The 25,528-nt window shown below is 35.2% G+C and overlaps 1 protein-coding gene across 20 annotated transcripts in view; it reads right to left on the bottom strand.

Annotated features, from left to right (window-relative positions):
* The window catches only part of CDC42BPA (CDC42 binding protein kinase alpha), a 327,094-nt gene that overhangs the window by 49,720 nt on the left and 251,846 nt on the right, over positions 1–25,528 (bottom strand). For 8 of the 20 annotated variants that reach the window (XR_011535396.1, XM_070602622.1, XM_070602627.1 and 5 more), the window contains 6 exons: positions 25,253–25,401; positions 23,682–23,773; positions 21,314–21,390; positions 20,216–20,263; positions 11,947–11,985; positions 596–679 (listed from right to left, as the gene is read on the bottom strand). Coding sequence is in view for 18 of the 20 variants with exons in the window: in XM_070602622.1 (XP_070458723.1) it covers positions 596–679; positions 11,947–11,985; positions 20,216–20,263; positions 21,314–21,390; positions 23,682–23,773; positions 25,253–25,401 (489 nt within the window). In the remaining 2 variants the exon portion in view is untranslated. Of the gene's footprint in view, positions 1–595; positions 680–4,568; positions 4,662–11,946; positions 11,986–20,215; positions 20,264–21,313; positions 21,391–23,681; positions 23,774–25,252; positions 25,402–25,528 lie in introns of all 20 variants that reach the window. The other 12 variants (XR_011535397.1, XM_070602625.1, XM_070602632.1 and 9 more) reach the window with 5 other exon arrangements.

The following is a 25,528-nucleotide window of genomic DNA, read 5'->3' as shown; positions in this document are numbered from 1 at the left end:
TTATACTAGTTAAAATTTTGTATATTTTATTAATTTTCCAGATCCATCAACCTCTCTCTCATTCTGTGGTTTATCGAAGGTTTGTGTTCTCAGGAGGGAGATCATTTCAGTTTCCCAATTTCTAGAATTTCTTTGTAGGAACTTGAGATGAGCAACTCAATCTTCACGTTCTACCATATATAATACTCAGTCGTAGCCATGTTGAACAGAAAGGAAAAAAAAAGTTCACCTGAATTTTTCACTAAACATTTCTCTTTCTCAGTGTTTTGTTTATTAACTTCAATCTTAGATTCTTCCACAAGTAGTCTCAACTTAATACTTTTCTTACAATACATCCTCCCAGCACTACTCCTTACCATAACAGATTTCAAAATACTGAATTTAAGAACATGGAAGTAAAACAAAACAAACTTTCCCTACCTTTCTCAGTGGTGATTATTTCCATTCATATAGAATTTATTTTCTTTCCAAACTTTTCTGTTTGTAATTTTGAGGAAAACAATAGCAAAAATCACAGCAAATACAAATACAGAAGAAATCGATTCTCTTTTTTTCATTTTTCAGAACACACCATGCTTATAACTAGAATGAGTACCTTAGCTGGAAAGCCGGCTGAACCAGGGCACCCCTTTTTCCTTAAGGTTGGTGTGTGAACTGGAAGTGGAGCGGAGTCTACAGTCTGAATCCAGGGGCAAAAAAGAAATATATAAATGAATGTCATGGAACGCTCCATCTATTTCAAACATCACTAGAAATAAATCAAAGTAAATAAAGCCAAACAAAACATCGATAAGGCAAAAAATATCTCAATAAAGCTAAAATTCTCCTAGTGTTGATAATTTAAATTTCTACCGGCCATGTCTACAAATGAATCATTTGTTCAAATTATTTCAGTCTGAAAATTTAAAAACAAATAATTTGGAAAAGACAATCCACAGAAGAAAACAAAAAAGTCATAGCATGGAGCCTATCTAAAAATGAGGATATTCATTTTCCAGTCTTCTGAAAATGCCATATTAATTCTAAAAAATACTTGAAAGAGTTTTCAGAAAGATTTGTAGTCAAAGTATTCAGAAGAGTCTTTTAACTCCTTGACTTCTATATACAGAATGCATATTACATTTATGGAACACAACCTTGTGGATTTGTGTGTATGTGTGTATATATCCAGAGGAAGAAATGGGACAGAGATATTAACTGACTGATTAGTGGGATTTTCGTGCAGAAATTAATTTCCAAAGAAGGGAGTTAGATTACTTAATATTATTGGAATTCAGAACTTAGATACAAATTTAGTTACAAGCCATATTTTTATTTTATGAGGTATTATTGTAAGATATTTCTTTGAATGAAAGGAACCAGTGATTCTACTGGATGTTATTGTGGAAAAAAAGAAATAGCGCTTAGTTAGTAAAGTATAAAAAGAAGACATGAAGAATTACTTCCTTTTAGGATATGCTAAGCAAGAAACAAGAGGAAACATGAGCTTTGCATAAAGTTATAGAATATTCTAAAATATTAAAAGAAAAATGAATGGTTCCTTTTTGTCTTTGTTACTCTATAACCTCCAAAAGCAGAATATTTTATATGCATTATAGCCTTAAAATGGAATTGAGCTGAGCTTCTCAGAATTTTCTGCTTAATTATGAGTTTATTCCTAATTTAAACTTAATTTACTTTTAATAGCTTGAAAAAGTTTTGAACGCAATTCATAACATAACAATTAAAAACATAAATATGAAAGACATAAGAGAGGAACACTGAAAACCTATATAAAAGTTAACAAACAAAATTCTCATTTGAATTTACACAGAAAGTCCAAGAGAAGTTTTTAGAATTAAAGGGAGTGAAGCAAGGGTGCTGAATACAAGATCAATCGAGCTCACAAAGACCAGCAATGCCGAATAAGAAAATATATTTTAAAAAGATCCCATTCACCGTAGCAACAAAAACTTTGAGGTACCTAGAAACAAATCTAACAAGCAATATGGAGCACCTTCATGAAGAAAATAATGAGACTTTATTAAAAGACATAAAAGAATATCTAAATAATACGTATACCATGTTCATAGATGGAAATACTCAATATCACAAGGATGTTACATCTCCTCAGATAAATCTATAAATTCAACGCAATTCCATTCCAAAACCCCACATGGAACTCAATAAGCTGATCCTAAAAGTCATATGTAAAACTAAAGGGGCAAGAAGAAAAGGAAGAAGAATAAGGTGGATGAGAGTGGCTGACCATACCAGGTATCAGGAATTATTTTAAAGCTACAGTAATTAAGACAATGTGATATTGGTGCAGAAACAGACAAAAAAGAACTATGGAAGAGAACAGAGCATCTCCAAACAGACCCATTATATAAACCAGAGACAGCTTTACATATCAGTGGGGGAAATATAGGAGAGGTAGTTGTTCATAGGAGAAAAATAGATTAGAACCCCTTTTCCCATAATACATAATGATAAATTTCAGTTTGATTAAGGTCCTAAACATGTAAAAGCAAAATTTTTAAACTTTTAGAAGAGAATATGGAGGAAAATCTTTATAATTGCTGCATAGGGAAGAATTGTTTAAAAAGACATAAAAAGCAGAAGTCATAAAGGAAAAGACTGGTAAGTATGACTACTTTAAAATAAAAACTATTGCAAGACAAAAAGATATCACAAATAAAATTTCAAAATAAGCCACAGACTGGAAGAAAATACTTGTAGTGCATATAGGCAGCTAACGATTAATATCCAGACTATATAAAGAACATTTACAAAACAATAGAAAAAATAATTCAGTAGAACAATGGACAAAAGACATGAACAGGCAAATCACCAAGGGTCAATAAACATACAAAAAGATGCTGAATAACAGTTGAAATCAGATAACTGCAAATTAAAACAAAAATGCCACTCTATACCCATCAAATTGGCAAAAGTTAATGTCTGACAATACCAAAGGTTAGCAAGGATGTGGGAAAATAGGGAACTCTCACATACTGCTGGTGGGAGTGAAAAGTGTCCAACCACCGAGGAAAATCATTTGGCAAAATCTAGTTAAAGTTAAAAATGCACATACCACACAATTCAGTAATTCCACTTCTAGGTATATATTCTAAACAAACTCTGCACATTTGCAAAAGCAGATAGCTATTAGGATGTTCACTTTAGCATTGACTATAATAACAAAAAATTGGAAAAAACCTAAATATCCAACAACAGGAGAATGGATAGTTGTGGTATATTCATATAATGAAATATTATATAACGTTTACAAAGAATGAACTAAATGGACATGTATCTATATGAGTAATCCTCAAAAGCACAATGTTGAATGAAATAAGTTACAGAAAGATACAGATAACCTTTGTGTAGAATTTAAATACACAACAAATGCTATTATATATTGTTTATGGATACAAATGAAATGAAATGTAAAACCAAGGAAGAGTGGATGCACATCACTGTCAGGGTACTTAGGTGTGTCTGGGAAAGGAGAGAGGGCAATGATACAGGCAAGGAAGGGGGTTTCAACTGTCTGGAATATTTTCTTTCTTTGAATACAGATTTGAAAAAAACAGGGCAAAATGTTCACATCAGTTAAATCTGTGGATGGTGGTTACATGGGTATTTATTAGACTATTCTCTGTGTGCTCGAAATATTTCAACACCAAAATAAAAATATATAAACTCAAAATATTGAAACAATGATAAAAAAAAAAAAAAAAAAGCAGAGAGTCTCATTAACTTAACCAGTCTGAGGTAGTCTATCACAGGGCTGTGGAAAAGCAAGTCAGAATCTGACTACAAATCACACTTCACTGCAGACAGCCTTCCACACTGGACCGCCTGCTTCCAGTGGAACGCTAGACACAGCTCTGGAGATGAAACAGCAGCAGAGGAGCCATGTCAGACGGGAATGCTGAGTGAAGACACAGAAGTGCATCTTGAGGCAGCATGGCATTAACTGAGGTATGACACTTCCTTCTGACCTACTGAGAAAACCATCTCTGTCAAGAAGACTCACCAACCGGCTGTTTAAAACCACAGACTGAGATGAGGTGCAAACACAACACTGTTTTTGTACTATTAAAAGGCATGATTTAGTTGAAGGCCTACTGCTCATTCAGCAGTTAGAATAAACTATTCAGTTGTCAGCCATGGCAATTTTAATTTTAAGCTCTCTTTATGAACTAACTAACAGTTACACCATGTCTTATGACATTTATTAGAAGAAGTAAAACATGAGAATGGCACCACACTGCCATGTGCCTACAGAGTTTGTATCTGATAATTCCAAAATTTACACAACTCTGTCCTCTGTTCTATATAGTTCTCTACTTAAAGACTACTTTTGTCTATTTCAGGCTGAATTTTGGGGGACAATTCTCTCCTTTAGTTTTATAGTCCTATCTACATCATCAGTGAAATGTCATGACCTCCCATACACTGTGACTTAGGACACAATCGATGTGATTAAAAGAGCAGAGTCACATTTCACTTGCTTTTGCAATTCCCTCTGTCCTGACACAAGGGAAAAGCTGGGGAGCAAGACTGCTCCAAGGAGGCACCTTAACTGGCTCATCTTCACTAGATGTGGACCTTGACTGGATGTAAAACTTGACGTTCGGATTCCATACATATGTGTTCTCAACGGGATCAGTCTAGGAAAATAAGTCAGGAAAAACAAAAACCCAAGAAATCATTTGTAAACAATGTGCAGCTCTTAGCAAATTTCTGTAAGGCATGATCATGATAACATTTCAAACTTTAGTCTGAATATTCACATTGGGGATGTGTCCTTATACAAAAGTAGAACCACCAGCTTTCACATCAACAAAGGTTAAGATAACCATGGTTGCTAAAATGCTCCTCTCTGCACTGTTGATCTCTTGCTTTGAGCACTGATCTCTACTGTCTGTTCTTTTCTCATGTTCCACATGAAACTTTTCTGTTTCACAAAATAAACCATCCATGTGAAATAAGTGCAGAGGGTTTAACAGAGATACGTACTGCTGATCAGAGATAATCTTGTCCTTGTTAAGAATGAAATTTGGTCCTCGACCAGGCATTGGTTGAAAATGAAAGAAACTAACCTGTTAGCTTTCTGCTTGTCATTAAAGTAAATCCCCTTTTTATTTTGCAGCAGTAGAAATACCAGCACCTATATTCAGTTGCATCCTTTTAACCAAGTATATTTAGGAACTGAAAATGCTTTGGGTTAAAATTTAGCATGAAAGATCTCATGGAGCACATTGCTTGAGGATATATCCAGTTTGGCAATTTTCAAAATTACCAGGATTGGGTTTTTAAAATGAAAGGCAATGAGAGCAATTTGGAAAAAAGGTTAGGGAATTTGTTTCAAATATGTTGTACAGCAAGAACAATGCTTAGATCAGAAGTTACAAATCCATGAAAAGAGCCATCAGCTTAAGGATTTTAAATATGTACTTAAGACGTTTTTTAATTTTTCTTTATTATTTTTATGGTTGCTGTTTTAGGGACTGGCTAGTGGGCTGGCAAAACACTGCAGCAGCCCTCTGTTGGCATCCAACTACAGCCTCCCAGGGTGCCGGGCATGGGCAGGTGTTCCGGCAAAGCACCAGGCAAGACTGGTGGGGCTGACCAACACGGCCACCAACTGGACCTTCAACCTTCAGTTACTGGATTCGGGAGAAGTGGGGAGAAGGGTCTCGGTGAGGGCATCTACGGGACTTGGAGCAGCAGTGAGTCACCAACAGCGAGAAAAGCATCTCAGTGTTTTAAAAACTGGAACTACGGAACTGAAGCATATAGCAGCTGTGTATCAGCTCTGCATGTGCGCCGTGCCTAATTTCATAAAACCAGCATGCTTTATGAAGAGGGAGAGCCAGGCCTGAGTCTCACCTCCTGACTCCGTATTCAGTATCTTTTGTTGTACCAGAGGCATCCCACAGTAGAGGTATTCAATGCGATTCAGCGATCACGGACGCCGAGTTATTTTATCTCCTTTCCTGACAAGGAGCTTTGACCAGGAATAGGAGAGTAAAAGAAAGACGACAATGGGACTCAAGACAAATTCTGCCTTGTTCACGATTTTATTCAGAGACAGACTGGGGAAGGTAATCAGTTCAAATTATTAATCTGAAATATGACCCTGGGTTGGGAATAGGCAGAAATGTCTTTTACTGTCTAAAAATCTCCTCCTTCTACTTTCCATAAGATTATAGGAATTGCGAGCTACAAAACAGTCCATGGGGGAGAGGATTCAACTAAAACGGAATCGATAAGCAAAGCAGTACTGATACCTTTGACACTAATAGGAACTTAAAACTGACTCAAATAATCAAGACCGAACTGTCTCACAAAGTTTTAAAGAAGTGTCCGAGTAGGGGGTTTTCTACGTGTACAAAACTGGGTCATTTTAGGAAAATTTAAGTTTCTGACCTGTCACACAAAAGCCTTTAATCCATAGCTTGGCTGAAAGGCATAAATCAGAAGTTCCTGTGTGAAGGATGATGCTGTGAACAGGACTGAATAGCTAATATAGTGGCTTTGTACCTCTGGGTCCAATTACTTTAAAAACTCTTCAAAAATGAGAAAGGCAAGAGCTTGCTGTTTCCAACAGCACTGGTGAACTTTTAGAGCAGGCCTGCTCTTTGAGCCACGTGAACACGTGCAGACACAAGTTGACACACTGTGTTCTACACCTTCTTGCGCTGAAATTAGAATACACTGCCTTAAGCCATTTTGTCAGTACGCGCTCCAATGGGAGGTTCACATCACAAAAATCATCCAACCTGACCACCCACCTCCCCGCCCCACAGCTGGTTGTTAAAACATTTACCAGCGTGTTTCATGACCCTACGAAAATGTGACATGATGACAGTGTGACTTCAGGCAAAGGAAAAAATACGCCTCACTGTTTAATCTGTGATAACACAAATTAGCGACTCTTAAAGAACTCAAGGCTTTTATCACATACCTCTTGGCCCTTCTGAAGAGTAACTGTCACTTATAAAAGTTGTTTTCTCCTAACAAGTTTTTACTCATCAACAAAAATGAAAGAAGACAACAGGAATGAGAACAGATTTTAAAATGATTTTCTTAGCTGACTGAGGTAAAAACTGGTTATTCAGAAGAGGAAAATATTTAAATTTAAAAAATAACCCAATATTGATTGTAATAAAATAGTGAAAATTACCATACTAGCTTTTTTAGAGCTGTATGCTCTGAAAGTAAAAATAAATTCTAGAGATTAAACAAAATCAAGTTAGTTTTTGTAAAAAAAATTTAAAGTAAGTAAAAATATTGGAATAATATTTTGAGATGGCATTGAGTATATTAAAAAGTTGAACTATACCATTTACAATGATAGTCTTATTTAAAAAGAAAAACATGACTAAGTGAAATTCAAAGATTACTACTTTTCAAAAAAGTGTGTTTCTCATAAAGACAAGGAACAAAGTTTGGTAAAGATGAATAAACTCATGGCAAATAAGTTTGGAATATCAAACTAAAAAAAATTCCGGGGCCGGCTCCATGGCCGAGTGGTTAAGTTCGTGCGCTCCGCTGCGGCAGCCCAGGGTTCGGATCCTGGGCGTGGACATGGCACCACTCGTCAGCCCACATTGAGGCGGCATCCCGCATCCCACAACTAGAAGGACATGCAGCTAAGATATACAACTGTGTACGGGGGGGGGGGGGTTCGGGGAGATAAAGCAGGAAAAAAAAAAAATTCCCAGGTCTTTTCAAAGACTCTTCTAGAAGCTAGTAGCTAATTAGATTAACAGTTTTAAGACTTCATTTCCTTTCTGGATTAGTGCCAGTGTAAACAATATCTCAAAAGAAGTTTAACAGTGAGAATAAGAAAAATACAATACCACTTACATATTTTCTTTATCAAAGTGTCACATCACCAACAGGACTATACTTTTCAAGATGTTATTAAGTTTATCTATAATTAAATGCTTACCAATGCATTTATAACTAATGGCTTATTCTATCCACTGAAAAGCAATTTTACTAAATTAATTTTACTAAACTTTCAGAATACTCAATGACTATATGCCAAGATTTACAGATAGGCTAAAATTAACTTTAATAATTAACTGGCAGTGATTCAGATATAATATGGAAGCAAAGCAACTGATTAATGGCATATTAGTTATTTTTACCTAATAAAACAAACAGAATCACTAATATTATTCTTAAACCATGGAAGTTAAAAAATTCTTTGTGTTATGAAAAATATAGCATTAAATGTAAGCAGTGACTTGAATTAATAATGCAGGAAAAGCTAATAAATGTGATATACCTCAATAGTAGAGATATCTTCATTCATTAATTGGGTTTATGAGTATAGAAAGAATGATTAAAAAAGGAAAATAAAAAACAAAAAGCAATAAATAGTTAATATTATTGAACAGTATATTTTGATACTATCTCAAGAAAGATCTTGGAAACAAATCTTAACTGAATAGTATAGGTAATTCACTCAATATTTCTTAGGCACAATCTACTGAGAATAATAAATAAGGAATATCTTTATGTAAATGTGACTTTTTCTATTTTTTAGTTTACTAATTCTTTTTTCTAAGTAAACATACTTTAAGGAGTTATTCTGATGAACAGACATTAGAAACATCTACTACACTCTAGTGTCATTTTTACTTACTGCGCTGTTTGAAAAAGAAAGAAAAACTGAGTTTATCAGCAGGATGGCCCAGAATGCCTAAGATCATCATGTAAAGAGTCCATAATGTTTCCTGAATCTATTAGGATTTCTCTAATGAATGATCCATAAACTGAGTATCAGCAGGATTGCCCACAATGCCTAACATCGTCACGTAAAGAGTCCATAGTGTTTCCTGAGTCTATTAGGATTTCTCTAATGAATGATCCATAAAACGTATTCTTAGAATAGTCTGGTAAAATAGAAAAGTTTTTTCCCCCTGGATCAGATCTGATTTTTAGATGACCCATTAATCAAGAACTCCTCAAATTAAGCAGTCTGCTCTTGTGATAAATAATGAAAACTACTCATCTTGGATATGCATCAATGGGCCTTTCCTACTCAAAAAATAATTACAGATTTGACAAATACAAGTAGCAAAACATTCTCATAAGAAATCTGGTTTTAAAAAGATAATAGGATTTGATATGGATTAAAAAATACCTTAGATCTAACATGTTGTTTTGTATTGGTAAATACGAAACTCTAAGTTAACAGAAAAAAATCCAGTTTTCATCACAATCATCTTTATCTTTTAACTATAAGTATTTTGGAAACAAAGTGGCAAGTAATCCAACTTTTTGTATTCAGAAATATAACCTCAAACTTTTAGTGATATAATTATTTCTGTTAATTGAGCTCATGATAAAATACAGTATTATAGAAATACTATATCATTTGGAAAACAGTAAATATAATATTTTACCATTCTAAAACAAATCATAAATTACTGAAGATTATGACTAAAGAGTGTGATCTTACTAGTTACAAATAATGTAACTTAGAATTTCTCTTTATGAAAATTTCTCAAGTTATGTTCAATATATTGATTTAAATATCTACTCTGGAGAATCTGCAAATATTCTAAGAAAGTATAAAAGAAAGTTAAGACACGTTAGCTATTTATAATCTCTGTTCCACACTCTAAAGGAATAATCTAAAATGAGACACCCAGTGTTTCTCACTATTAATGAAAACACTATGGACTTTTCCATAACCAATTATCTTCAGACATTAATAATAACATTAATAACAAATATTTCTTATATTATGCTTAAATAACATCATTTATAAAGAATATAAGTATTCAAATTGTACATAAGGCTTTATAGCACACTGGAAATAAAAATACAGTAAACATTATATATACCTCATTTACATTACATTTCACAGTCACTTAAAGAATTTTAAATTTATAAAAGCATTACATATTTGCTGTCTAAACACACAGTATATAACATAAAATCGTATGCCACTGTTAGATTCAAAGCCACTGCTAGGAGTGGTAACTATTTGTGTCCTACTCTAACACACTGATGTTCCCAGGGACTAATGAGGTTCCTCACTATTCCATTAGGATGTTTCTATTTAACTGTTGAATAACTGGAAATTCTGCAACCATCTCCTTCACAGACATTACCACTTTTCAGTGGTTGATTTTTTCTGTCAGATACTTAACCAAGGAAAAACTGAAGGAAGCTTGGAAAGCAAATTACCAAGCCTATCACATCTGGATTAAAAACAAATCACGTAATTCTAGTCAATAGGCTCTGGTTAAGTGTGGCTTACTCATATCCTACAGAATAGAAATACAGACTAAAGAGTAGGGACCTTGTAACAGCTATTTCCCTCAAAAATTTTTCCTTATTTCAAGATTCACAAAAGTGTTCTTGGCGGCCAAGGCCCTTAGAAGTCTGCAAGACAAGTGAGACAATAACTAATCTACAATAAACTTAACCTGAAAAACAAAACTTCTCTGAATTATAACCTTATTCAAAAACAAATAGTAAAAAATTTAGTGAATTCACAGGCTGATGATTCAAATCTAACACAATTGGGCATACAACATTTTAATCTTCCTTTCTAGAGATTATAGGATATAACTAACATGTACGCAGATTGATTTGATAAATCCAAACACTCAATGGTTTTAATTCACTAAAAATGTTAAAGTAATCAAGAAATCATTTGAATCAGCAATCTTTTTGCAAACTTCATTAGTTAATGAGATATCAGTTGAAGTTGCGGTTCTACTGGTCATATCACTGGTATCTGAACCGCTTATTCATTATTAAATAGCAGTTTGAAATATATGCTGTATTAGGGTTAATCATGTTTATTTTTCACTCAACCCTCCATCACACCAGAAAGGCAGGAGCACAGAAAGCGGTGGGCTATCCTACCACTTCCCATGCCTTCCACAAACCAGAGAACTCCCTGATCTAGCACTTTCCCAGTCCAAGAATTCTGGATTTAAGGTGGTGATCAATACCAGTGATAATGAAGCTGAAAGTTAAAAACTTATGTCTATCACAGACCTTCCTTATTAACATTACTATTTTACATCAAATACGAAAAGCAGAGCAAACAGTATCAGCTAGCCCACTGCTTCTCAACCAGGGAGTCTGCATGTTGGTACACTGGTGTTGGAGTGGAGGCTGGTTTAGAAAAACTTAAGACCTTTCCACAAATGGATTCCCTACTCTGGGCATGTCCGAATCTTGCAGGATAGAGCTAGTGGCTGGCCCATTTCAGATGAGAAACACTGAGCTACCCACAGCATGGGAAAATGTATATAGTTCGTTATCAATACATATCTAAGAACGTTACAAATATTGGAAATATCTTAGAATATAAATGATTTATTTATTATTAACATTATTGCCTCAAACCTACAAACAGAAGATATTTAGGGACAGTCCTTTGAACTACATACCAAAAAGCCTATCAAAGATTTCTCCAGAACTGAATCAATTTACAAAAAATTATAGTCAATAAGATCAAGAACTTGTCCCAAAGCTTTTTTGAATTTTGCACAATATGAATTATGTTTTCTTTCTACATAATTAAAATATCTAAGAAATCTCTACATATTTGCTTGTATCAGATTCTTATTTAGAAACTCATTTACTTTGTATGTGATCAATTCAGAAAGCATACTTTAGGATTACTTTTTTCCCCAATCAAAATAAAAAAGATACCTTGTAACTTTAGTAGCTTGGTTACAGAAATTTATACGAACATTCCTAAAGCTTTGCGGCCAAAGCCAAAAAAAACCCCCAAAAACCAAAATACAGAAAAGCAGAGTAGCGATAGCAGGAGCAGCAGCACAAAGCATGCAATATGTGTCATAATACATCACAAAAACGTCAGCGTGTTTTGCAACCACAGGCAAAAGGATAAGAGACAGGGTAGAGGGCATCAGGAATGGGTACACAAATGCAATGGTCTCTTACACGTCTGCCTTTGCTAGCTGGAGTACAGGATGGAGAGCGCTTCAACAGAGAAAGGAGAATACTGCATGTTACAAATATTGACACACGACTCTCAATGACTACTACTGTATTAACAGACAAAGTATATAAACATACACAAAAAGACATTTTTGATAGGCTGGAAAGTACACGTATTTCCAGGAAAAACTGGAGGATAGGACAGGGAAGAACTAGTTGTTCAGACCAGGTCTAAGAGTGATGATAAAGTTTTCATTGGACCTTGCACAAAGAGTGACCCGCAAAATAACACCCCATCAAGGGGTGGACGAGCTCTTTTCTGGAAAGGTTGGTAGTAGCAACTTGAAACGTGAAAACAAAAAGGATCTAAGTAACTCTGATTTAGTACTGGTAAGCATTTAATAAAATATTTAGTTAACTAGTTTTGCATCAGACATTTACCTACCAAATTCTCACTCTTTTCAAAGACGAATCTTTTAAATGATAAAAGCTAAATTAGGCCTCCAGAATTATTGATAATGTACTGAGACAAAAACAGTTACTTCAACAATATGGTCCATCCTGACTAGATATTAGACTTAGTCAAAAGAGAGACCTTCACTTTTCTGATGCTAAAGAAATAAGCAATTAGGAAAAACTAACAGTACCAAAAAGTAGGTAGCAATTATATCAAAATATTTTTCAAGTTTTGGAAACTTTGTAATGCTTAAGCAGTAGAGCTTCATAAATATAAACCATATCTACTCAGCAATTTCCTATATTCAATTCAACCTAGAATTTATTGAGGGTTTACAATATGTCAGATACTTAAGAGATAAAGAGGGTATGGCAGTTCACAGACTGGTGGGGAAAACACCAGGCCATCATGACAAATGCTATAACTGAGATATGTACAAAGTTTGTATGTGAACCTGGAGGAAGGATGTACAAGATTTTCATGGGGACCTAGAGGAAGGAATTGATAAACTGAGTCTACAGGAGTAATCGAAGATTTCAGAGATAACCTCAAAAATAAGAAACATCTTTCAAGATTATTGGTTTTATCTTGTACAATGAGTTGGCAGATTGCTAAACAGGAACTATTATTTCTTTCTATAGGAAGTGGAATGGAAGGTGACTTGAACACTATCCCAAAGAGTTCATAGCAAACCAGGATTAGAAGGCCTGCAGATTTCTAAACAAGTTCTTGTTTCTTAGCCCAGCCAGTCTTCCACTATGGTGGAGGCTAAAGTCTCAGGTTCAAACCTGCTTATATTCCCTCAGTCATTAATAGGAAGTGCCTGTCTCTCCCGTTTTCCCCCAAGACCAAACATTAAATGAGTCGACCCCCAACCCTTCCTCTAACATTTAAACTCTCCCTTTTCTTCCTTAATGATAGCAGCTAATATTTATCATGTGTATAATATATACAGGTACTTTGCAAAGCATTTTACATATATTAACTCTTAATTCTCATAGAAACCCAATAAGGTAGGTATTAAGATCCCCATTTTAGACATGAAGGAAACAAATTAACTTGCCACAGGTCACAAAACTAAGTGGTGGAGCTAGGATTCAAACCTTCTTAGTCAGACTTCTGAGAAATGGTACACACTTACTCTCTGAACCTCCTGGCCTCTCCATTCACTTCTCAATACAACACAGTGTGGCTTCTGCTTTGATCACGATAACGAAATGCTGCTAAGATCAGTATTTCCTCTTTGTCCCATCACACCAGCATCTCGGCTGTCCCTGAGGCTGCTGACTGTTCCCACCTTACAGCTCTGTCCTCCCTTAGTTTTTGTGACACAAGGCCTTCCTGGGTAACCTCATCCCCTCTGACCATTGCTCCTCCTTCTCTTTTGTGGAGTCCTCTGCCTCCACCCCCTTCTCAATGTGAGAGATCCCAGGTTTCTGTTCTGGCTCACTGCTTTTCTCAAGCTACGATCTGGAGAGATCTCATCCACTTTCAACTCTGCTGCTCTTTTTCAAATCTCTTATTGTCAGTTCACTCCTTTTCCTTAAGCTTCTGACTCACATAGAAAACTACCTGCTGGACATCTCCACAAGGATGTCCCTCAGGCACTTCAAACTTGTCCAAAATGAAGCTGGTCATCTTTCCCCTCTGTTAAACCTTTTAATAATTATTACACACGGGGCTGATTAAATCTAAGCTCCAAATATGGAATGTAAAGTCATCCTGATTGTGGCCTCTGCCTGTCTTCAAACTCATTTCTTTTCTCTGATTCATCCTCTTTGCTTTCAGCAAACTCCCCCTCCCCAACCATGCTCTGCCTGCCTAGAATATACTCCTTTTATACAGCCTGTCTTTTATCTCGCTGACCATACTCATTGGTGAAGGGCCAGCTGAGGCATTATTTCTTTTAGAAAGTTTTTCTGGCCCCTCCTGGTTCAGTTAGATAGCTCTCCTTTATACTCCCATGATATGCTGTCCATATCTTTAATTACTGTACTTCTCCCAATGGTGTTATAATTATTTATTGAGGTGTTTGTTTTTTACACCAGACTCACACCCTTAAAGGCAGGAAATATCGTATGATACTTAGCATAAAGCCTGTAAATTTAAAAATTCTTAATAAATACTGAATGAATCCTTCTGAAATTCCACGATACTCAACCTGAATATTTCTTATGCCATCTCTCACTTTCTACATCACATAGTATTTAACTATATATTTATTTTTTCTAAAAATAAGATAAGCATTTTGAGGTCTAGTTCTATATCTGATTTATATTAGTACCTGCCATTGTGCATAGTATAGTACTACACATGGAAAAAGTGCTAAAATGTTTACCAAAAAGAAACCTTTACTTTTTGCCTATCCCTACTTCTAGACCAGAATCTGAAGTATGCTAAAACCATGGAAAAGAGAATAAATAGCTCAAAGTAAATGTTACCACTATACTAAATACTAGTCAAAATGCCTCTCAAAACTATCTTTGCATATGAAGGACAACACATTTTCTAAGCTGGCACTGTATAAAGGTAACAGTGATACTAAACACCATAGTAATAACGTTCTTCCCAAGTGTCTACCTCTAAATCAGACAACTACATATGTTTTCAGTAGACAAGGGCAAATTATACTTTTTCCTGATGGTGCGTTTAGAGAAAAACACACACACACTTTGGCTCTCATACACACCCCCACACAACACAGTGTTCTATAAACACTGAAATTGGTCTCATAGCAAACAATGGAAACCAGTACTTGTCTTAAGATGCAACTATATACCATTTAGAAATATGCATTTTAGGGGCTGGCCCAGTGGCATACTAGTTAAGTTTTCACACCTGCTTCAGTAGCCTGGAGTTTGTGGGTTCGGATCCTGGGAGCAGACCTACACATTGCTCATCAAGCCATGCTGTGGCAGCATCCCACATACAAAATAGAGGAAGATTGGCACAGATGTTAGCTTAAGGACAATCTTCCTCAAGCTAAAAGAGGAAGATTGCCAACAGATGTTATGTCAGGGTTACTCTTCCTCACGAAAAAAAAAAAAAAACGTATTTTATATCTAGGTCTATAAATTGCCACCAGAACTTTAAGGCTGATTATGGAAGTAAGCATATAAGCAGAAACCAAAAGAAGTAATTTATCTTATGGACACATAATTTGGCTAATAGATTTTAAGGTTCAGTTAACGAATTCCAGAGGTCTTATTTAGTAAAATACTGAAGAGGTAAAACATTATGTAGTCATGCTTCTTTCCCTCTAGATTGCCCAAGTACATTACAACATAATATATATCATAAAATACATATACAGTATATACAATATAACATAATACCTAAATTAGGGAAAGACTGCATATGACAATCTTCTGAAATGTGACAGTTTCAAGTTGGTATGTAGACGGGAGTTTTCAAAAATAAGAATTGAAGGCGGAAATTTCAGAAATGCCATAATTTCTCCAGAAGGATCTAGACCTAGTTTTGATCATAGGATTAAACTATCTTTACCATGCATGTTTTAAAGTTCCGTCTTCCATTGATCATCATGTGTGATCAACTTTCCCCACATGGAGCTAAAACTATGTTACCAGGCCTCGGATTTCTGTGATTCGTTATGATAGAATATGAAAGAAGCTAAGGGAGAGAACAACGTTAAAAGTAAGAGATGAATGAAGGAAGCTAGGAGCCAGGACTGAATTAAGTATTTTGGGACATCTTAGTAAGATTTTATATGAGGGCAAAACCAAGAGTAGAATTCAGCTTGCCAATACTCTCAGACTACTTGCTTCTCTTAATATGCCAGAATATAAGAAAAGAAAACAATATTAGGAGGACTAGATAGTTAGAAAATAGGTACTACCGCTATGTCTTTATGTCTGACCTTTATGTTCTAGAGCTTTAATTCCTCCATTTACTCTTTCCTCAGTACACTACAGTAAGACAACCTCCAAAAAGCAAGTTGGTACATTCTCATTTGCCATGTAAATGGGCAAGTTCCATTTTTGTGAACTTGGCCTAAAGGAACAGAGTGTAGAATTGTAATTTAGTAAAATTCAAAACTTACCTGGTATATATTTAATATGTGACAATATGTTTATCAAAAATAAAGAGCAAGTAGTTCATTTATATGGCTACAATTAGTATTACCTTTAATACAGTCAAGCCAAGCATTTTTGGGGTTCATTTGAAAACAAGAGAATGAACTGAACAGAACAGGAAGTTCCTGTAGCTTGGTCTGATGATCCTGGGATCTGTCACCACTGGGATGATGGGCACAGATGGGGGAAACCCATGTGGCTAAGACTCATTTGCCCTCACCCCATCTGTTACCTGGAGGAAGAGGCTGGGCCTAATATAGAGTAATCATGGGAAGTCCAGGATTGGGAATGCAGGGTTGAGAGAAGGGGTGAGGGTAGAAGAGGAAATAATTTCTAGAGCAGAAGGGTTCCTGGTGTCTGCTCTACTGCTGTCTTAATACTTCATGTGGGAATGCCTTACCCAAGAGACCACTTAGCAAAATGGTCTCAATTTTTCTTAAAATTAACTAAAAACCCCTTTATCTTCCTTAAAGAATGTCATACATAACCTATCACTACTTCCCTATTCCCTTAAGGATTGAAAAATCCTAAAAAGTCACTCTTACTAACGGGAGCATCTTGTGATACATAATGGCTAAAACCACTGGACAAAATATTTTATCAAGTTATTTGCTCCTTCAAAAGTCTATGATTCTACCTGTAGAAAAGCCCAAATGCCCAAGTTCTCCTGAGTTACAGACAGAGTGCTTGAGAATGTATTCTGCTTTGCCTGAATCAGAGGGAAGGAAGGGACTGGTGTTACATGTATTCCTTCTCTTCCGTCAAGGTTCCTCTCACACATAGAAAGAGTTGTCTAAACAGTGTGACTTAAAAGGAAAACATCTTGCTCCAAACGTCTTCTCATATGGCCTCAAATCCTGGCATTCACTTGAATTTTGAATTAACAGGCAAAACCTACTGAGAAAACAATCAAGGTGAGAGAGTGATTATGTGAACTGTGTTAAGTAAAGGAATTACAGTTTTAATAAGCCTGTGTGGGAGGTTAAGGAAAAAAGTAGAAGGTAATTTTGAGGAGGGAGGCACTGGTGGTAAAGCTCTGCAGAAGCAGAGGGCAGGATGAGGCACAGGCTACAGGGGGCAGATGGAGAAGGCCACAGATGTGTGGACACCAAAGAAAATGTGATTTCTGCGATTTTGCTTAATACTAGCCTCAATCCCTCCCATACCTACAAGTTCCACCTGCAATTCAAATTTTAGGTCTTTAACATAATCTTTTTCTTTTCTACAGTAAGGAGATAGCAAACAGAAAAGAAAGACCAGAAGATGTGTTCTATGGGTTAGTAACAGTCTACTTAGGACAGAGGGCAGTCACATATTGTAAGCATCATACACAACAATCTAACCAGTTTTAGCACAAAGAACAATCAAGATTTGTTTTATTCCTTAAGAATCCAAATGCCTAAGAGCAAGGAAGCCATATAACTTGAGTTTTATACTAAACATCTTGGATGCTGAACCCAAGCACGCCAAAGATCGAATACTATTATTCAAAACATATTCTACTATGACTTTGATGATGAAATGAATGATAACTCTGGGAAGGAGGGTCGTAGTTACAAACTATAAAGAGAAACAAGAAGTTTACGATATAAAATATGAAGTAAGAATACAAATTTTTTTTAAATGGGAGCTGACTGCTGGCCTTTGCCGTGATAGGTAATAATAATTTTCCAATAGCAATGTGATTCGACAAGGCAGGAGGAGGCAAGTACAGTGATTCATATTGGCAGTGCGTGGAACGCTGAGCAATGAAGAGCTAAGAAAGCATTTAAATGAAACTGAATTCACATCAAGAACGAAAGCTAAAGAGAACACAGGAAGGGAGGGACCTGGCCTATTAAGAGTAAGGAAACAATAACTGATATTTATCGAGGGCATTACATACATTGTTTCTTTGAATTCTCAAACAATCTTATGAGATTAGAACTATTATTCCTGCTTGTCTGATGAGCAAACTGGGGTAAAGAAAGGTTAGATAACTTGCTCCAAATCATACACCGACAAAGTGGTAGAGGCAGGACTGAGTCAACTTATGCATATAACCAATAAACTGGGCAAGAGAATTTAGGAAGCAAACGAGGGAAAAATCTTGCCTTTTAAAACCTGGAGCCTGAATCTTAAAGAGTCAGCAGTCTTTGTGAACTCAACTCCTTTTCACTTTACATTAGGAGTTCCTTTGTGCTGCTTTAAAATTTAGTTGTCTATTGATCAGAGTTCATGCTGAGTGACAGTGGGCGAACCTAACGAAGGGTGCTCCCGGAGGAAAGTCAGTGCGGGAAACAGTCGCTACGCTGGGCGGTGGCGTTAGAAGACAGCATGTGTGAGCTGAGATGAGAAGGGAGCGGGCTGAGGCGTGCATTCCCGCGAGCTCTTCTCCTGGGAAGAGTTAACCTATCCCCCAAAACACATACTATTCCTACGTTGTACATTCAAAGAGTTTTGTGGGAGAAAAGGGGATGTAGAGAAGAGTTTGTTAGAAAGAAAAATGAAAATGAAAATGGCGAAAAGAACAACTAATTTATTCCAACTTCCTTCCCATTGCTTTTAAGCTGGAAAGTATCTGTATCAAAACCCCATGTGGAGTACGTTAGTGTAGTGAAATATGCAGCAGAGTGTAAAATGAAACACTATCGTACATCAAGAGAGTTCTTTTTTATCATACTGTAGAATTAACTATTTAAATAATTATTTGTCTCGAGAACAATAAAATGGTTTCCATTTAGAATGAAAAGGTGCACACCTTGGTATAAATATTTAAAAGATATAAAAAACTCTTTAAAATAATTTAAAAAATCTAGATCAAGGTTTCCCTTAGTTGAAAATTACGCTAAATACTCCTCTGAATATAAGAATTATATTTAACAAAACACAAAAAATAAAACGTTTAAAGAATTTTCCCTGGTTTAAAAAACAGTTCTATGCACAATATTTGCATTTGAACCTATTTTATTTCCCAATTTCTGGAAAGACTGAATGTTCAACAGTATAATAAAATGCTTTACAACAAGAATTATTGTGCCATTTAAAGTGGAACAGACAGAATGTATTTGTCAGGTATTTCTGGAAAGGAAATGAACAATATACATTAGGAACGTCTAAATTATTAAATCTATAGAATTAATTTAGGAGAAAAAATGATAATGCAGTCAATTTATAGTGCATATAGTGCATATGTTAACTAAAATTACTTTCCACATTAGAAGAGAAATGCTGTCAGCAATAAAAGTTGATTTGTACTCAATTATTGTGTCACGATAAAATCTACTGGAAGATTTAATAAAACATGTCACTTTTTCTGATTATACCACCAGAGGTTTACTTTCAACTAACATAGACATTAAATAGCAAAGTACATAAAAAGGGGAAATGTGAAATAGAAATCACCAAGAAAAATAAAAATGAGCAATTATTTATATATATATCTATATAGTGACAATAATCAATAAGTATTCCAGTCTTCGGAATTGTCGCAAAGAATGGAAATAAAGAGTTTCTCTGATGGCCAAAGCATTTTTCAAAGTATACTTTTACTTTATTATGTCTAATAATGATAAACTGTTCATTATATTTAAGATAAGAAAAGAGCAAATTTTGGCTCACAAATAAATTATCAAGCATGATATTTCTAAAACTGACTGCATTACTAGGCAAATTCTTGATACCAATTCACTGATCTCTTTTACTGAAGGATGCATTGGTTTGAAAATCAAAGACTTACGTCATCCAAAAAATCAATCAGTGAAGATGAGGAAGAAGAAAAGGAATCCTATTTAACGAATACAGCAATAAAAAAATAGAAAATATGGATGAAGCAATTTAATAACAAATAATAAATCAAAAATTTTGTAAAACAATTGAAAGGCAAATGACATTAATTCAAATAAATAAATGAGAAAAGCAATCACTGTTATCGTTTCTCAAGAAACTCAGAAACTCATTAATTACTTTATAAAGAGTGATTCTTTTTCCCTTTCCCAAAGGAATGAAGTATAATTCATATACTGTGCTCAAAATGTAAAATAAAGCTCATGGCAAATCAGTAATAATCAAAGCAAATGTAAGCGCTTTCGAAGGGAGCGACTAAAGGTAAGCCGCAGCGTCCCCGCTTCTCGCTGTCCCCGCTCAAGGGAGCTCACTGGGGGCGGGATCCGGCTATTGGGTCACCGCATCGCCGGCACCTAGAACAACGCCTTGCACAGAGCTATACGGTTATTTGCTGAATAAAGAAATAACCACTAACGAATTTTCTGAGACAAAAATATACTTTATGTTATAAAATTGTTTTTTTTCCAATGAAGGACAGAGTCATACACTCATTATTACATTATTATGGAATCTGCCTAATACACTGTATGTAATACTTTTAACAAAAAGCATTCTTCTTGTACATTTATAAAACACTGAATTGATTTTGAACTAGAACCAGCACTGCCCTGCTGTGAGCTCTGACACTTTCACTTGCTTTTACTGTGGCTCTGTGCTTCACAAAACAAAGAAAAGTCTCAAAATTATTTCAAAGTTAGGATTTGTTCTGCACTTACTGTTTCTTAGGGGAAGAGACGAAATTTCTTTTAAATCTTATAATGACTCTCATATTTAGGCCTTTCTTAGATTTTTCTTAAATACAAATGTGATTAGCGTTTCCATAAGAACGCAGAACATATTCCTTTCCTAATATGTTTCTGTTTATAGAAGATTCTTATGTGGGATCCTCACACGTGGGATGTGATAAAACAGTTTTATTGCAAGTCAACTTTAAATCACAAAGCGAACTTTAAATCGACCCCAGAGGAGATGTGGAAAGTTTAACACTTACTTCCAGTTGATCCAGAGCATCGGGAGGCGCATTCAAAAATGCCAAGAAAGAATGCTGTGAGTCTCGGGGCTCTACACCTAGAAGACAGCAGCAACCTTTTTTAAAACTAGAACAATTAAAACTAAATTTTTATGGACAACCTTTCCTGTCTGAATCTCTTAAAAGCTATTCACAAACTACCCTATTTTAAAGCTGATCAACATTATTAACTCTACATTTTTAAAAAACTAAAATACATTAGTGTCTCTTGGAATATCACTTAATAGTTAGATTATATCAGTCTCTTTGAAATATATGTTTCTTGACTTACTTGAGTTCTTGAATTTCTTTCTTTTCCCGTAGAGTACACCATAAAAAATACATCAAATCTTTTGGTAGACTTGAGAGAATTTTAAAAATAGGGCCCTGGTTATGTCTGATTTTTCTAAGCTAATTTATCATGCAGCAAGGTTTCTGTTTTGAAAGATTCTTATCAAGCATATAGTATGCTTTAATATAAATAATCTTTTATAAGAAAATAATGCAGTGATAAAACAAATGTATTTAATTACGAAAAAAACTTTTGTCAAGGTCTCTATCTGAGTTTGGGCATTGTTTATTGACAGAATGAAGAATCCAAACCCTAGCTTTTCTCAGACGAATTAAAAAACTTTCACACATATCTCTTGGCTATGGTATTAACTTTAAATGCATAATTTCCAAAATAATTCTCAAAGTAGAAATACTAGGGAGGAAAAAGCAGAAACAACCAAACACACATTTTTGATTTCCATTTCTTTAGGCACCGACATCAATTACTCTGTGTGCTTTCCATATTACTCTCCAATAATATACCACAGTTGCTAGATAAGGCAGTACGTTCAGAAATTCAATCAGTCAATAAATATTTATTGAGAGCCTACTATGTGCCAAACCCTGTCTAGATACCAGGGATATAACAGTAAATAAAGCAGGAAAAAATCCTTGCCCTTATTATGTAAATATCACATTACATTAAGTAGCATAGTACATTATGTTCAATGTAGAGTGAAATTTTATTATTCTGCAATGTTCAAAATCCAAATAAAAAACTACAGGTTAACATGCTTTCATAAGGCAATGTGATAAACTTAAGTTTTTTCTTTCCCAGGTTTAGAGCTATTCTAATACATGATGTGGTCAACATCATCTGGTGTGTCATAGTTGAGCCATACTCTGCACCGATCCCTTTTCTATATAAATTGCCTTTCGGGCTACAGGGCCTCCATGTCTTATATATTCTGTTTCCTCTACTCACTAAATAACGCAGCTCCCGTCTACTCTTCCCGTATGAAAACTCAGCTTGCTTCTCATTTTAGCATGATGCCTCCACCACGTTTAACAGCTTTTTCCCGTTAACTCCTTTACGTGATTGCCCTCTTTCCTCCACAATTTTAAAAGCAGATGCAGAGATCCACCCAGCTCTACATCACCCATGTCACAGAACCAGGAAACGACAGGGAAGCACGCCAGCATAACACAAAGCCCATTAACTAGTTCAGTGTTCACTCTGGAAAGCTCTTTGTCAGGAAAACGAATTTCTAATAACTGCAAATGAGAGATCCCTTCATTAAGAAAATAACATCCTGAGTTTCTTTTTATTAAATCTCCACAATATTAATGCCCACATTATGGAAAGAAAGTTTAAGAAGTTCATGTAAGAGAGCTACCAAGCACTCCTGGTTACTTTTTACATTAATGGAAAAATGGTCAAGTAACGTTTTCAAGAAAATGGAAATAAATTCTGGGAAATCCCACAGCGCAAGCAATTTAAGAATCAAACATGGAAGAAGACACTGAAATGCCAAAATAATTCTTCGTCAGTGTGTCATAAAATAGTAATTTTTTTCCAATCACAAAAATACTACTCGTAAAATAGTCCATGGCACTGAGAAAAGTCAAATTTACGACAAAGTAAGTTCTTCTGTTACTATGAAATCTTTTAAACAATGTATAAGCAAAACAAAATGACTCAGAGACCAGTCTACCACATGTGTGTGGGTATCACATATACGTACACATATGCATAAATGAGTGCCAAAACTGCGTATGTGAACAATTCTACACCCAACACGATCCAGTCATGCGCTGCATGATGACACTTTGGTCACCAATGAACTGCATAAATGACGTGACCTCCTAAGATCAGTGCCACAGGGCCTAGGTGTGCAGTAGACTATGCCATCTAGGTTTGTGCGAGTCACCCTGTGACGTTCGCACAACGATGAAATAAACTAGTGACACCTTTCTCAGAAGGTATCCCTGTCGTTAAGCGACACATGACTGTAACTTGACTCCTGTGTTCATAACGGAACATTAAGTCCTGATGATGTAAAACACATTCCCATACCCTTTTCAGATCTAAGCTCTTCAGTGTCCTTTATCAGCTGTTCAATTTCTGATAGCAGTTCCAAGTTCTTCTTCTCTGAATCTTTTAGTTTACTTAAATAAGAGAAAAAAAAGGAAAAATGCCATTATTATTACTGCTACAGTGGGTCGTCATGTATGTAGTCCAACTGACGTGATTCAAATGTCAGTCACGCTAAACTGGGGCACTGCAAACTTCTGCAGGAAGGACAAAGCCACCCTGTCATCTATTCTCGTATAAATAAAGTTTCACTGGAACACAGCCAGGCTCATTCATTTACATATTGTCTACGGCTGCATAGCAGAATTGAGCAGACAGAGACTATATGGCCCGAAAAGCCTAAAATATTTCCTATCTGTACTGTTATGGAAAAAGTTGCTGACCTAGAGCTAAAGTATTAAATTAAAAAATGTCATAAAATCAAACGTTAATTTTAGAATTCTGTTAGACTTCTTTCATAGAGAACCATGAAAGTGGAGAACATATATGAGTAAGTTTATAATTTTTCAGTTTGACTCATATCCCTGATTTATGAACAAATGTGTAAACTCATCTCTCTTAGGCATAAGAAGAAAGATCCAAATTACAACACAGAGAATGACATTTAGTAGCTTTTTATGCCGGGATCACTTCATATTCTCTAGAAAAAGGTTTTTTTCCATTTTTAGTGTCACACTACCACATTTAAGTAAAGCATACTCAATTTATCCCTGGATTATTTATAACAAGAATTTATAATTCAACTGGGGTGCCACGTATCTGTCCTCTGATTTAATTCAAAACATTAATGACTGCAGTTTAAGGACTAAGGCCTCACACCATTAAAACCTGAATTTGGACTCTGTTTCTTTCATGACTGAATGCCTTTCGACCCCTTGGTATTCCGAGCACCAAATGGATTTTTCTATTGATATTTTGATTTGTACCATGTATTTTCTATTGTTCCTCTATATCCCCTATACTGACTTATTCTTGAACCATGTTTATTTCCAATCCAATTATGATTTTCATTTTATCATTTACTTATTCAGCATTAAATTGTTGAATAAGAATTGTTCAACTGTTGTGATAAGAATTGAGGGAATGTATTCATTAGCTAGCTGTCCCAGAGACTAGGGGGGATATACGTTTTTTAATACATAAAAGAACAGAAAAAATAATTATAATTAAAATATATTATAGCATTTTGAAATCTGCCTTCAATTGAACCTTTATTTTTAAAAGATCTATGGTAGAAGCCACAATTTTCAGACGACTGCATTTTGTTCTGACTATATGTTACATTTTTATACTAATATAATATTCTTGAACATGAGGGAATTTTGGATTTAATGTAATGAAATTTGAGAGTCAATTAATATTAATTAGTACTATTAATTCCACATTATGGATAAGTCAGAGGAAAACAAGGCTGTATTTAAAATCCCATCAAAATTTTTTCTCGGCATCACTGTAACAAAAGTGATAGGTAGGAAATGAAACGTAATTTCTCTCCAAAAACTGTTGGACCAACTCAGAAATGATTCTAGCAGGATGACATTATTCACCCTTACCATTCTGTGACGATGTTAGATGCTTTAACTTTGTTCAGCTCTTCTTGGATGGCCTGTTTGGCTCTTATTTCTGCATCCAGAGCTGACTGCAACTCCAGTCTAGCAGACATATCCAGTTTTGCAAAACGACGCATTTTCCAGGGCATATCCTATGAAAAAATGTGACTGTGTTTTTAGCTCCATCCTATTTTATTTTCCACATGTAAATTTAGTAATCCAAGTGAATTTGGAAACTCCTTAAAAGCACTTTCTCTAGTAACAGAATAGAACAGAAAC

The sequence above is a fragment of the Equus przewalskii genome, chromosome 31 (genome assembly GCF_037783145.1).
Source record: "Equus przewalskii isolate Varuska chromosome 31, EquPr2, whole genome shotgun sequence".
In the NCBI taxonomy this organism is placed as follows: domain Eukaryota; kingdom Metazoa; phylum Chordata; class Mammalia; order Perissodactyla; family Equidae; genus Equus; species Equus przewalskii.
This window is presented reverse-complemented; position numbering and strand designations above follow the sequence as displayed.